The following is a 14,551-nucleotide window of genomic DNA, read 5'->3' on the forward strand; positions in this document are numbered from 1 at the left end:
AAAGAGTCCAGTATTTGCAGGGGCTCTATACATACCCAGCAGTCCTCCAGCCAATTTTTTGTAATCCCACATTTATCTTTGTGTCTGTGACCTTTTGTATGCTATGGGTATAATGGCAAAAACAAAAGTATTCTTTTGTCTTGCTAGGCAAACAAATACAAAAGCTAAAATTCTTAGACAAGAGTCAGAGTGGTAATAGAAACGACGATCAAATGTTGCAAGTCTCACTAATGAATGCATCTGTGGAAGACCTGCCTTAAGTTACGTTTGCTGACAGTGGCCCAGAAAGGAAATAGGTTTACCAGGGCTGATGATGTTATTTTTGTTATATTTGCAAGATGTAGCAAATTACATGTGGCTTAATCCCACACTATCAGTTGTCTAAGCTCTCATTGATGGGGTTCACTGCATCAAAAACCTGAAGCGGTCCTGCTATACAGATAGAATGTGTTTAAGTAGCTTGGGGTCTTATTATAATTCCCACAGGTTACATTGGTACGCTTCTTCCATTAAAGCTTTAACCATAAGCACAGACTTGGCACCTGTTACACAAATTATTAGTCATGTTTATGGAATAAATGCTCTTACCTTACTTGTTCAAATGTTATTTTTCCTCAGAGGTTTCTCAGATGTGACCAAAAGGGGAGGCCCAGAGTCCCTGACTCCAAACACAAGTGTACATACACAGTCAAGGCTACAACTAAAGTGTATTTATTTTACTAAATACCTTCCACAGGCTCTTCTTTCAATGCTAATGACAGTCTCCATCCAATATAATAATTCAATCACTCTTCTCTAGGTAAGCCTTGTTTTCTTTCAACTGATTTCAACTCCCTGAGTGAAGCGAGATGCCTCCATTTATTTTGGACCCAGGAGTACTTCCAGTGCCACAGCATTGCACAACATAAGCACTTCCAGTTTACATGGATGTTGCCCATACCAGGAAGGACCTTTCCCCACAGCGCCGTCTGGTGGCACCCAATGTCCCGAACAGGGAACAGGGTTGCCTTTCTGCACTACAAATCAACCATGCAGGGGTCCAAACTGGGAGACAGTCAGCACACCATTGCCACCTCTCGAACTGGGGGATAAACTGCCTATCATTAATTGTTCTTCCTGAACAGGATAAAAATGTAAGATCATGCACAGAATACACTCTAGCTCAGGGGTGGGCAAGGTCAGTCCTGGAGGGCCGCAGTTTCCGCAGGTTTTTGTTCCAACCCAGTTGCCTAATTAGAAAACAATCCTTGCCAATAATTTAATTTCATGGCTTGTTACTGCTTTAAATTTGCACATGTCAGATCATTCTCATATCCTAGATTTTTTTCCTCCTTTCTAAGGATGTCACTCAAATGATTTAAAGTCTAAAATGGATGAGTAATTCTCAGTCCTTTACTTTTTTTCTCTTAGCTTTTCTTCCAAGTATTTAATTAAACTAAACGGGTGTAAATGGAAATAAGCTAAATGGAGAAATGCTGGTTTCTTTTGTCATTTGCATCTTATTGTTAATAAGGAGCAAACCCAAATACAGCTGTTTAAGACTGAAATGAGCAATAAAGGATTCAACAGCTTAACAAACGAGACAATTAAAATGAAGCAGAAGTGTTACTTGAGCAACAAGTGCTTCTTATTAAGCAATTGGGTTGGAACAAAAACCTGCAGCCACTGCGGCCCTCCAGGAATGACTTTGCCCACCCTTGCTCTAGCTCCATATGTGCAAAGCATTCAATCATTCAACTTAAAATATTTTATATAGCATGTTTATTTCATTTAAAATTGTCCAAAATGTATCCAGGGCAAGATTCAACTTGTGAACGTTGCAGTTTAGCTCCAGCTTCACTTGGCCACATGTTTTGGGTGTGCACCAAATTAACAACATTCTGGACAAAAATCTTTGAATGCCTACAAGACAGACTTAGTGTCACAGTCAGTCCTAAACCTTTAACAGCTGTGTTTATTGTACTCCTAGATGGGCTTAAAATGGAGAAGGACAAATTGATTGTAATTGCTTATACAACACATCTAGCACGTAAACATATCTTGCTCAACTGGAATAATTCCAGGCCACTTGTTATAAGTCAGTGAGTAACTGATGTTCTATACTATTTGAAATTGGAAAAAAAATCAAATTCTCACTCAAAGGATCTGTTCAAAACGCTTTTAAAATATGGCAGGATCTAATCAATAACGTTTTAGAATAAGCTTCCATTTCTGGGAAAGGATACTCTTCCTCTCTTGCTGCTTTTAAAGAGTAGCGTTGGTTATAGGCTGTCCTCTCTTTCTCTTCGGTGGGTTTGACTTTTGCTTTGTTAAGTTTGAGTTGATTGTATGGAATTTTATCTCCTTCTAATTAAATTAAAAAAAGGAGGTGGAATGCCTGTCCACCTTTTTCTACACTTACACAGATATTTTCCGAAAATCCCTTTTCTATAGTATATTTCAAATGGGACATGGTTGTTTGTGAAAAGCATCTGCAGCTTTATAAATGACTAAGAGACCATTCACTGTCGTACTGGTTTTGAATTTTTTTTTTTTTAGAAGATTCCAGGTTGCCACAAAATATCTGTAATTTATAAATTGTAACAACTACAACATGTGCCTGACAATTAAGTCCTCTATTACATTATAAATACAAAGGTTGATAGGTAAACATCTTCATAATTTTGTGAAAGAGGTGACTATAAATAGGACACCAGGCTGTTCATGATGTTTAATGTCCATATAAAAGAATGAGATAAGAACGATAAAAAACGCATAGGATTCCAATTCACGTAAAACCCATTTAATGGTAACATCATTGTCAGGGTGGCTTTTCCATGCTCATGTACTGAGTGCTGGTGTGGAAGCAGGAGTGACAGAGTGCGGTGTGGTACATGGAGTAACATAGGGCTCATGGATCTTCTTCCACATCACTTATTTTCAGGGATTGGATGGAGAAGACAGACATGTAAGACCCTTTGCATTTTCTTCAACCCCCTTTTGTGATTCTCTTTGATGAATCCCATTGGGCATATGTGAACAGACACACCCTTGACACATACCTGTGGACTTTTTAGTTTCTTTTCCTTCAAGTTAAATTATAGATATTTAAAAAATATATTTAATTAAACATTACAAAAACATATAAATGTTAGATCCAACCTTTATTCACGGACAATTTTATGTGAGTTCACAGAGGGGAATCCAAAATCATTTATATATTTCAAATCTTAACAGTGGTGTTTGTTGTTGTGCTTTAACTTGAGGAATAAACATGCTATTATTTAAATGTATGCACGTTTTATAAGTCTGCCTGCTGGACATCCAGAATCAGTATTAAATTTGGGGTGAATTCAGCTCTGTATTTTCATAATTAACTTGTTAACCTCATACACTGACAGAACATCTAGAAAATTAAATATGTGTTGTGCAAAGCTTCCATATGGTCCTTTTTAACAAAAGGGCACAATGTTGTTGCCTACATATTGTTGCTAGCATCTTTCCTTTAATATATGATCCTGTTTAATCCTGTTCACAATCGTGAGATGTCAGATCTATCCTGGAGACATTGGGTTCAAGGAAGGAACCAACTCTGGACAGGGCATCAGTCATCACTGAACACACTCACACAGATATCTGCTCTAACGCTTATGGGTGAAACTAACCTTTATATTTTGGTTTGTGGAAAGAAAGCTGGAGTACCAAGTGATAAACCTATATAGGCACAGAGTGAACCCTCCACACAATTTGGGCTGTGATTCACAGCTTTCAGACAACAGCCCTAGCCACTGAGACAGGTTACACATTAATACTTACACATACTCCACAGCAGATCCTGCTGAGTGAGCTGGTCCTTATTTTCTTGTTTTTGTCTCTCACTGTATCTCCATTTTTATATTAGCCAGTTCCACTGTCATCTTCCCTGGTCATCTAAAACACTGATGAAAATTTTAGAGAGTCATTTTATTTGTGGCTAATATTCCAAGGGTGTTCCTTGACTGAGCTGAGAACACGCACAATGTGAAGACGTTTATCTCCATCCCTTTAGATGTTCTTCTCAAACGCATCCTCCCTTCAATCTTCTGATAACTATATACAAGATATATTGTGAATCTTGGTGTTTGTGTATTATAGCATTACATGAACAATGTTTCAACAACCCTAACCCTAACCCTAACCCTAACCCTAATTTTATAGTATGAGTTTGAAATTCTTACACTTTTATTATTTTAGCAACAGTCTTAACTGAACCAGCCTAGTGTGCATGTGTACAATAACTGAATGAATTTAATTTTATTGAGTTGTTCTTATGTCTCATGCATCTATCTATCTATCTATCTATCTATCTATCTATCTATCTATCTATCTATCTATCTATCTATCTATCTATCTATCTATCTATCTATCTAAATATGCTAACTGTGAGGTTGTTGTTGGAGTGTTGTACTACAAATCTGTTGGCCCTGCAAGCTCTTCTGTTTTTACTGTGTATTTTCAGTAGGAGTCCAAGTTGTCTCACTAATCCATGGGTATTAAAAGCCTGTAATTCATATTTGGGCTTCTATGCTGGCATCAGGGGCCTCCTGTCATAAAGCAAGACAGCAGTGTCAAACTTACCTGTGTAATTCCATTTGTTTCACTTGCTCATTACGGCATAATCTTGTCTGCACACATATTTATACAGCTTGAAATCAGTCTTGCACGCTTCCTTTGATGTAGAACATTATGAAGGTTTTTGCTAAATTAAAATTCATCAGCTGATGAGGTGACAGCAATGTAAAGCCATTTTTTTTGTGCAAATCAAAATCAGTCAGGCAGCAGAAGACTCGGCTAGATCCTACTGTTAAGCATCCTACAAACACCTCAGATCTCCCGACATCTCATTTCCGAGTCAAAAAGAGTGTCAGCTTTGTTCCAATTTACCCTCTGAGTGATCTTAAGCTACCTCTCTGTAAAAGATACTTATGCAGCCAGAAAGGAGCTATTTATCTTCTTTGCTCAGTTGTCAGGCGTGGCATTAGATTTTATCCTGTGCCATAATTTATTTTACATTTTAATTTAGAAATTGCATACTGTGTTTGGCATATCTGGTGTGCGCAGCATTTTTAAATGGGTTAGTAAAAAAATTGTGAGTAAAATTAATGTAAGTCTTTTCTTTGCTGAAAATTTACTGTTATAAAAGGATATTTCAGGCAGGTGAAATTTATCAAATGTTTGGTCCAAAGCTTGCTCTTCCTTGAAAAATATCTAGCAATTCATTAAATATTAAATCTATCTTTTAAATCAATTAAATGATTGTTGTACAGATGCAATAACAGGACGGAACACTCCAGAATAGTTCCTTTAGCTCATCTAAAGTTGGACTGTTAAGGACTTAGGACTTTTACAAAAGCACAAGAGCAGTATAGAGAAATCCATCTTATCACTTTTCCATGGTGTCATAATATAGAAAGAAAAAAAAAAGTAGAGAACTATGAAAAAGGCAAGAGATCAACCTAACTCCCATATACTATCGTCAGGAGTGTAATCACTACTGTATAACTGTCTACATCAAACCCTCAGTTGGACTGCGCTGTAGTACTGGTCACCACCTTTCTTGTTCTGGAAAGAGGAGAAGAGTGAAGCAGAGTGTTGTCATCACTAGACCGGTTTATCTTCATGGCTGGGAAGGTACCAGAGAGATGTGTGACTTCCTGTGTCACATCAAACTCTCCCATTGGTCTATCCTTAACCTCAGCTCCTCTGAACAACCATACTCAGGACACAAATATCAGGATGTTCATCATCCAGGAAGCTATTGTACACTTAGAGACTGCATAGAACATTGTGAATTTAGTTATTTTAACACATAGCATGCCAGTCTAAAAACAGCTCACAGAAGAGCATTTGCTTCATCAATATTGTATAATCAGCATTGAGGTAAGACCGTAATACTTGCTTATGTTGGCAACTTAGAGAGGTGATATGTTTCTTGTTGATTAGTACATGGAAGTTATAATTTCACTACACTCTGTATATGTGACATTATTAACCCAATGAACATATTCACCTATCCTACCACAACCACTTTCTTTCACTTCAAAATTGAAATGAAGAATGCTGATATTCACAGCTCTGATCCAGTTACGATTACAGATATTTATGATAGCACTGCAATATGTGAGGTTGCGCTAAATGCACATTATTATAGTGAGTTTCACTTTTAATGTACTGTAACTAAAATGCCATAAACACTTCTTATGTTCAAAGACTATTTTGTCTATCACTAATACTATTATGCATATAAGACAAAAATCCTCAAAATGAGCAAATATCAACACATAGTCAGTAACATCTATACATAGACCCCTAGACCAATATCAGAACTGCACTTTAACAATATTAAAACTCGAGTGCCAGATTCAAGAGAGAGGGTGTTGGTCTTGAGTGGAACATCAGAAAGACCTCAGTTTTCAACTGGAGGTACTTAATGTCTGAAGAAGCCTCTTGTTAGACATGGGGATCTGGTGCGCATTCGTAGGAGTAGATGCTCTAAATTTAGGTGACTTATTGTTCTGCCAGTTGTCCCCTTTCTGCAGGCATTAGCACACAGTGCTGATATACACTTGATGGTTTGATTGATTCTTCCATTATAAAGCTGAGTTTGATGTTTGAGTGTCCTGACTGCTTAGTGAATGCATTTTAGCTCTGGGATTTGGGAATTGGGTTATTCATGTAGACATGATTATTGCATGAAGGTGTGTATTTATGACAAAGATAAATGGTGAAAATGGCACCTGAGTTTTAATATTGTTGAAGTGCAGTTCTGATATTGGTATTGATTTTAACTGATTTTGCTTTAATTTTTGCTCATTTTGATCATTTTCAATATACATAATAATGTTAGTGATACAAATAATAGTGGTTGAGTATAGTGTCACACTCCTCTTTTATGGTTATGGTTTACTTCTTAATAAGTGGGTATATTTTTATTTTCTTGACAGTATATTTTAATTTGTTATAGTAAATACACATTATGTTAAAGGATAGGTTTGGTATTTTTCATATCAAAGTTATTTCTTCATAAACATGCTATATATGCATTTGCAACACAAAATTTGATTCTAAAGTTAAATATAAATAAAAAAAATATCTTGCTGGCACTGGCTGTTTACATTGAAGGCTATGGAGCACAGAGGAGGAGTTTAAAAACTACCAGACACCTCCTTTTTCAAGCCAAGACAGTTGACAAGTATTGATCCACATCTTAATATTACACACATATTGTAAAATAGATTATAAATGTCATTGTTGAACTAAAAAGCATCAATATTACGAGATTCAGCCATTTTTAAAGAAAACCAGTCATGATAGCTTAGCACGTAAACTTCCTGCACAACAACCAACAACCAAGGAGGTGGTTTCCTCTAAAAAGTCCAAATCACAGTAAACTTTTGGTACCACATGCTTAGTTTTGTTTTGATTCACTTCCATATGTATGTGAGAATTCTCACAAGTGAATAGAAAGTGTATCTTTACTGCAAGAAAAATAGTACCAGGAATCCTTATATATAATTTGATACTATCTGTATGTATGGTGTTCGCGTCAATACCCCGTATGTATGGTGTTCGAGTCAATACCCCGTTATGTATGGTGTTCACGTCAATACCTCGACTCAATACAAGTTAGAATCATACAATGGGACTCTGCCTCTATAGTTAGAACATAACATGGCAAACGCAGACGCAGTATTGCATGATTGGCTAAGAATGTTCAATTCTTCAGTCATGCCACTGGATGGCTGAGTATAGTAAGTCGGTGTTAGTTCGAGCATATAACAGTAAGTTCGGTTGGTTTTTGGAACGTTGGTTTGGTGGGGCGTACTTTCCAGGACTAACATCATCGACTGACTTAAACCCTTCGACAGGTCCGGAACCGTAAGTAATTTAGAACGTACCGCCATTTACTTGGTACGCCGAAATCTGTCTTTGGGCAGTTCGGTTTTGGCATTCGTTCATCTGATATCTATTGGCAAACTGAGTAATGACGGCTGGGTATTAAAAACATTCATTGTTTAAATTTTAGCCATGGGTATTAAAAACGTTCATTGTTTAAATTTTAGCCAATCTTAGATCTAAAATGAACACGCCAACATAATTATTACTCCGACTCGGATTAGAGTCGTAAAATATGTTTTGTTTTGTTTTGTTTGCCAGAAAAAATCAAATGAGGTGCACCAAAGAGCTGAGTTCACATCTCGCAACCCCGTTTAAACAGGAAGCTCTTCATTACATCCGTCGAAAAGGTCTATTTTAAGCACAAATCACTGCCTTGATAACAAAATCATTTCAAGGACTTAAAAAAAACAAATAATTATTTACAGAGAAAGTATGAATTTCACAACTGTAGAATTTGTAGCCCGATTCAATCGGGCTCCCAGTCGCTAGTATGCAATAAAATGATTATTTCCATGCCTCCAACCTCCAATGTAAAACAACAATGCAGGCAAGATATTTTTTACATTTGTAGAAAGCAATTACCTTTATAACAAAATTTTGAAAGGCAAATGCATATTTACAGGTAGTTATCGACTTACGAGCTATGTATCTTGCACTCATTCAACTTACGACTGCTAGTGCGTCTCAATCTCAGTTCATTGCCTGCAGAAGTTTTGACTACATTCTCTTACGTTTATCTTAAAACTACTATACCGAAAAAAGGCACTTGATCTTGAAACTGCTTGATCAAGCAGTATGAGGGAGGAAAGAAGAAAATGCAATCGCATATGACTTTAAGTTATCCCATTGTAACCACGTACACACTGCACTGCTGCGCTCTGACTTTGAATTCTCCGAAGCTTCTGCATTGTGACTCACAATGTGCCGCTTCGTGCAAACCTCCATGAAGGGGTGTTGAAGCCATACTGACCTCCTTTATCTGTTAATGTTTATTATTAACTGGCTGAAATGTTACACAGAAAACATATGAGTGCTCAAACTCTGCCGGCACAACTTCTCGCTGATTTCACAGTTAGGCCTTGTTCACACGGGCGTTAAAATCGAGCGTTTTTGCGTTCGTAGCGTCCGGTGAGCGCGGATCAAGCGCCGAGTGTTTTCTACACGTGGGAGTCAATGAGAGTGTTCACACGGGCTTTGGTGACGTGCGTTTGTCCGGCAGCGCGTTTATACGGCACCAAAAACGTTGCATGCAGCTTTTTCTTGGCGTTCAAAACCCAACGAACGCAAGGAAACCGCTTCTAGTTCGTTTTCTGCGCGTTTATTTTACGCTTCGGAGGACCAGATATATCCCAATAATAATAATAAAATAAAATAATAATAATAATAATAATAATAAATAAAATAATAAAAATAAATATTGTTTATGATGAAAAATTCGACGAAAGTAATTTTACTATAAAATAAACAATATAAAAGTTTACATGTTGTATATGAAAAAATATTAATATTTTTATGTTTTCATATACAACATATATATATATATTTCATATTGCTTATTTTATTTTATTGTCTCATGTAATTTGTAAACCATGAACCTATTAATTTATGTTCTAATAATATTTGATAACGATTATGTAGTGGGGGGCAATGGAGGGGGGGGACGACATTTCAGTGCATAACACCGGTGTAAGCGTACACTCGACTACTGTTTCCTTACCTCAAAGTGACAAGTAGTCTCTCTTCGGGGCTAACACCAAGTCGCATATTGGTTGATTGGCGTGCAATGTGGCACTGCACCAGCTGCAGCAGACAATCAAAAGTGGAAACCAACATCCGACAGTAATTAAAAAACTTGCGTGGAAATTTTCGCATTTCTTCATAACTTCCTTTAACCCGACGTTGTGCAGTCAGAGGATGAACCCAGTAGCGGCGTTTTTCTCTCCCCTACGCCGTATTACGAGTATTTTTAAAACAAGAAGATTAATATCTAACATAGCAAAATGGTCCATATTGAAAGGAGGCACCTCAAATAAAACGACAAGGGCTTTCATATCCAGTTCCCGACACTGCCTCCACAGGTTAACACACAAACTACAATTTGGGCTGCAGGCTGGCGTTAGACAGAGACAAACGAACGCCGGTGTAGAAGTCAATCGATCGCCACCACAAAATGCAACATAAATGTCTAGGACGTTCAGAGCAAGTTCGTTTATCCAAAAACTTAACGCCCGTGTGAACAAGGCCTTAACACAATGAATCCTGGTAGAGTTTCACACTGATGACATAACATAACACACACAAAAAAGAATTTGTGAAACTGTTAAAGTTTGTCACTGATGCAAACAGCAGTAATAACGAAACAAAATAATAAAAAAAAATTACAAAAAATAAATGATTGAAAATCTATGCAATGGGCTAAGGATGATGATAAAAAAGGACATCAAACAAACATTATAACTTGAGGGACTTATTATGCAGTACTATACATACGGTCAGGTTTGAATACATATATCAGTCTGTCTTACATCCAGATAGACTAACGACCAGTCCATCAGAACCGAACGTGCTCATAAGTCGACAACTACCTTTACCATGTTTGTGAAGAAATAAGTTTGACTTAAAAAAATACCTAATATATTATTTAAGGTCAATTTGATAAGTACTTGGTTATGAAATACTCACATTACACTGTGTACACTGCATTAAATGTCCAGTACATTTCAGTGACAGATGATGTGTCATAACCACTGTCAGATCAGAGAGACGCCTCCCTCTGCTCCCAATGTCTGGCCCTGCCCGTGAAGCATTAGTCTTGTGAAGGTGGAGTGTTTTCCTAGTGGTTCTGACCTCTTTCTAGTTTTCTTGGTTTTTTGTCTTTGTTCAGTGATTTAAATTCCTATGCATGTGGTTTGGTCATCGCTTTGTGTATGGAGCCCTAGTCTGTTTTAGTCTGCTGTCTTGAATAACAAAAAATAAAATTTCATGTTGTCTGTTACCTGCTTCTTATCTTCAACCCCAGCTCTGTCAGAGTATCATACTGTTGTGTACCCATGAGGCTTGGCTTCCACAATGTGGACATTCACACCATTTGTGCACAGCTTAGATTATAAAGCACAAGGTTACTGGTTCAATTTCAGCAATGGTGCACTGTATGACCCAGAACCAACCACTAAACTGTGTTTCAAGTGTCTTCAAGCAATAAAGTGTCAGTGGAATAAATAAATAAACGTGCCCTTTTCTTCAAATAGAATTTTTTAACAATTCAAGCAATCCTTATTGATTGCAAATGAATTACCAACAGATTCATTACACATGTAGTAATAGTGTTTGGTAATCAATCAATACATTGGTTTGCTATAGTGATTTACTTCTCCTCTCATGCTGTTTTTTGCATTTTGCATGGTCTTAATTACATTATGTCAGTTCAATTTCTACCTCTGGCTCATTTTATCACCCTGTGCAAGCCTCTTAACCTGCTTGTGTTCTAATTAAATAAATACATGTAAACAACTACATTTTTATGATGCCTTGAATAAAAACATCAGCCAAATATAAAGGAGTTGACATGTTTGAGAAGTTAGGTGAACTGAACTGGCATGCTTGTTTCGTTAGTGACCTGCTTTGACCAAAATTTTGCTAATATTCTTGTACATAATTCACACTAGAAGTGCCTTTAATTCTCTAATGTGCTCCTTACTTATGTATCTGTGAAGATAAACCATTAAGCTGTATACTAGTGCATGCTCTCCAGTCCCTGAGATCAACAGTCTTCACAGATCACATTCACCAAGGCCTGATGTTTGGTACCCTGTTAATGGATTAGTGAAACATGTTTCATTTGAATATCCTTGTTCATTGCTCTTCAGCTCAATCTCCTTCATGTCTCTGTTCCTTTTGTAACCAATGACATTTTTTTTTTCTCTTTGCTTCAGAAGCAACTAAATCAATGGCTGCTGCAAACATTTATTGCCTGGTTCATCCATAGGCTGCTAATGTGATTCTAAGTGAATGGATCAAGGGTAGCATACTGCTAACAAGCAGACTGTTTTGCAGACATGGGTTCAATTGAGCTGTGGCTTTGAAAGCCTCTTGTCATAAACAATTATTGTCTCCTTTGAGCCCAGAAGTAAAATTTTTATTGAAAGGTCATGCGGTTGGGATTGTATTATTTGTTTTAGGAATAGAAAGGGTCACTTGAGGTCCTCTCATCTTTCAGAAAGTTGGGGTGGCTTGTTTTTCTATAGTGATAATTTTATTGCATTTTAGAAGCCACAATCCAAGTGAGGGTGACACCATCAGTCATGAATTCTCTAGGGTTGGCCACTTTCTGCTCTGCTCGCTAGGAGTAATTATGAGTTTGAGAATGTCTACATTTTTTTTTGTAGTCATTCAATGGTGATAGTTGATAGGGTCATTCTACATCAACCTTGGAAGAACTGAGAGGAGGAAGGACATTTTCTCTTATTTTTTTATTAACACCAACAGACTATCTGTTATGATTTTCCTGAAAAGTGACTGCCAGTCAGGAGTGTACACCTTGGAGCCACTCTGTGATGGTGACCTAGAGCATCACCAAGTAACACTGTTGGACTAATGTAAAGTCACGTTTTCCTTGGATATTCTCTTGTGGCCGCAATTGCTGACTAATCCTGCCAGTGGTAGAAGGGGATTTCTCAGAATCATTTTGTGAGTAACTCTTAGAACACTGAATGTGTGCTATGAGACATAATGCGTAAGACTCTGTAGTGCCTGAAGATTTCTGAAATCCTAGAGTTATCACTTTCTGACAATGTTCACGCTAAAAAGACTGCTTGATGGAAGTGATAAAATCAGAAAACAAACAGATTATATTATTATTGTATTACATTATTATTTAGCAGATGGTGCTCACAGTAATGCATCTTTTACTTGATTATATCGCAATACTGGTGTTTGCAAATTAAATGAAATCTCCCCTGCAATGAATGGTTGGCTGCTTTGACCTGCACACTGAAAATAACAGCTGAACTCTGCCTTCATTTTTCAGGTAACATCAGAAACACAGAGAAACTGAGCTACGATAAGGAGCAGCAGTACCAGATCATGGTAACCGCCTATGACTGTGGTCAGAAGAGAGCCACCGTCGACGTGCCGGTACGCATTGAGCTCAAGCCCGTGTGTAAGCCAGGTTGGCAAGGTAAGGGAGACGTGTGTTCAGTTCTCTTTTTGCTTTTAATCTCCTTGATTTCCATGGTCCAGGATGTGAAGTGCTCAAGATTAATCAATTAACCTCCTTTATTTGCTCTGAGACTGCAGTAGTAGAGTACAAGTGCACTTCTGGGAGATAATTGCCAAGATGTGTGGAAAAGGTAATAATCACCAGCAGATGAAAGGTTTCATGGCAGAGACCCTAAATCTGCCTTCTGCAGGCCTACGTGTTTATCTGTTGGACTGGTTTTTAATCTGTATTTTTTATTGCTGCTTCAGTAATCTTTAATTCAGTGACACCATAAAAATCACTAACTAGTAAAATGAATGAAAGACCTTCTGCATTACACCATTGGTACTTTGAGGAGATGCTTCCATAAGTTCATGCTAACAAGAAGCAGCACATTACAAGTTACTGTACGTAACATCATTAGTGAAACAAAGCAATAAATTCATAATTACTGTGGTGATGATGGGTTCATAAAAGGAAATTGTATTAAAAGTGCAGCAGGGGGTAAAGATGCAGAGCCATATAATCTCACAGACTTATATTAGAGGGGTCCATCTCTGTATCAATTAATTCTTTTAACTTAGTCAAGGTCATAGGCAATCAGTGCCAATAGTCCTGTCTCTGAACACAAGGTGGGAAGTAACTCGCACCCCAGTTTATTTTTACATGCACACCACACACTCACTCATAGAATTTTTAGTTTTCAGTTAGCCTAACATTCATGTTTTTGAGATTTGGGGAGAAAACCAGAATGCTCAGAAAAAAATATATATATACAATCCTGGAATCAATTTTCTTTTGTGTCCCAGCTTTCCCATTGCGTTGCAAAGTCATACTGTTTGGCAGGCATGGACAGGCATTCCGACCAGGATTGAATAAGGATCCTTACCTATCTGGGAGGCCAGTGCAATGGAAAGACCCGGAGAGATGAATGCAGCTGAATGTTTTCTCCCCCAGTACACCATATGGCAGTATCCCTGCGTTAAAATTCTGTCGCAGATACTTGCAGGGCTTGTTGGGATTTGTAGTCCCATGGAACATCCCTGTTGGGTTCGGTGGCATCTGCCAGGGCTAGCTGATAGGATACATAGTCCATACCATTGGATAGCTGTACTTCAAAACATTCTAGTGATGTATAATGGTCCATGATTGGTCATTCATAGTCCCTACTTTCGGGGACTTTTGGTCAAACTAGAAGTGTTCCCAATGGGCTGTGCCCTAACACTGGAAGTACTCCTGCATCTTAGATAAAAGAAGTCACCCAGTCTCGACCAGAGAGTCAGACTTGGGAGAAAGAGGATGTGTGCCTGAAGGAGTGCAAGGAGAAAAGGAAAAAGAGAGAGAAAAATCATATTTGGTTTATGTTATTTTTGAAACATTTATACAAGGTTATATTGCTAATAAATCTTTATTTATATCAGAACTTGTGTCTGTGAG

At 37.6% G+C, this 14,551-nt stretch overlaps 1 protein-coding gene across 1 annotated transcript in view; it reads left to right on the forward strand.

Moving 5' to 3' along the window:
- The window catches only part of LOC120530941 (calsyntenin-2-like), a 662,732-nt gene that overhangs the window by 378,658 nt on the left and 269,523 nt on the right, over positions 1-14,551 (forward strand). Inside the window, exon 5 of the mRNA XM_039755786.1 lies at positions 12,944-13,093. Coding sequence (XP_039611720.1) covers positions 12,944-13,093 — 150 coding nt within the window. The remainder of the gene's footprint in view (positions 1-12,943; positions 13,094-14,551) is intronic.

The sequence above is a fragment of the Polypterus senegalus genome, chromosome 1, assembly GCF_016835505.1.
Source record: "Polypterus senegalus isolate Bchr_013 chromosome 1, ASM1683550v1, whole genome shotgun sequence".
NCBI classification, from domain to species: Eukaryota; Metazoa; Chordata; class Cladistia; order Polypteriformes; family Polypteridae; genus Polypterus; species Polypterus senegalus.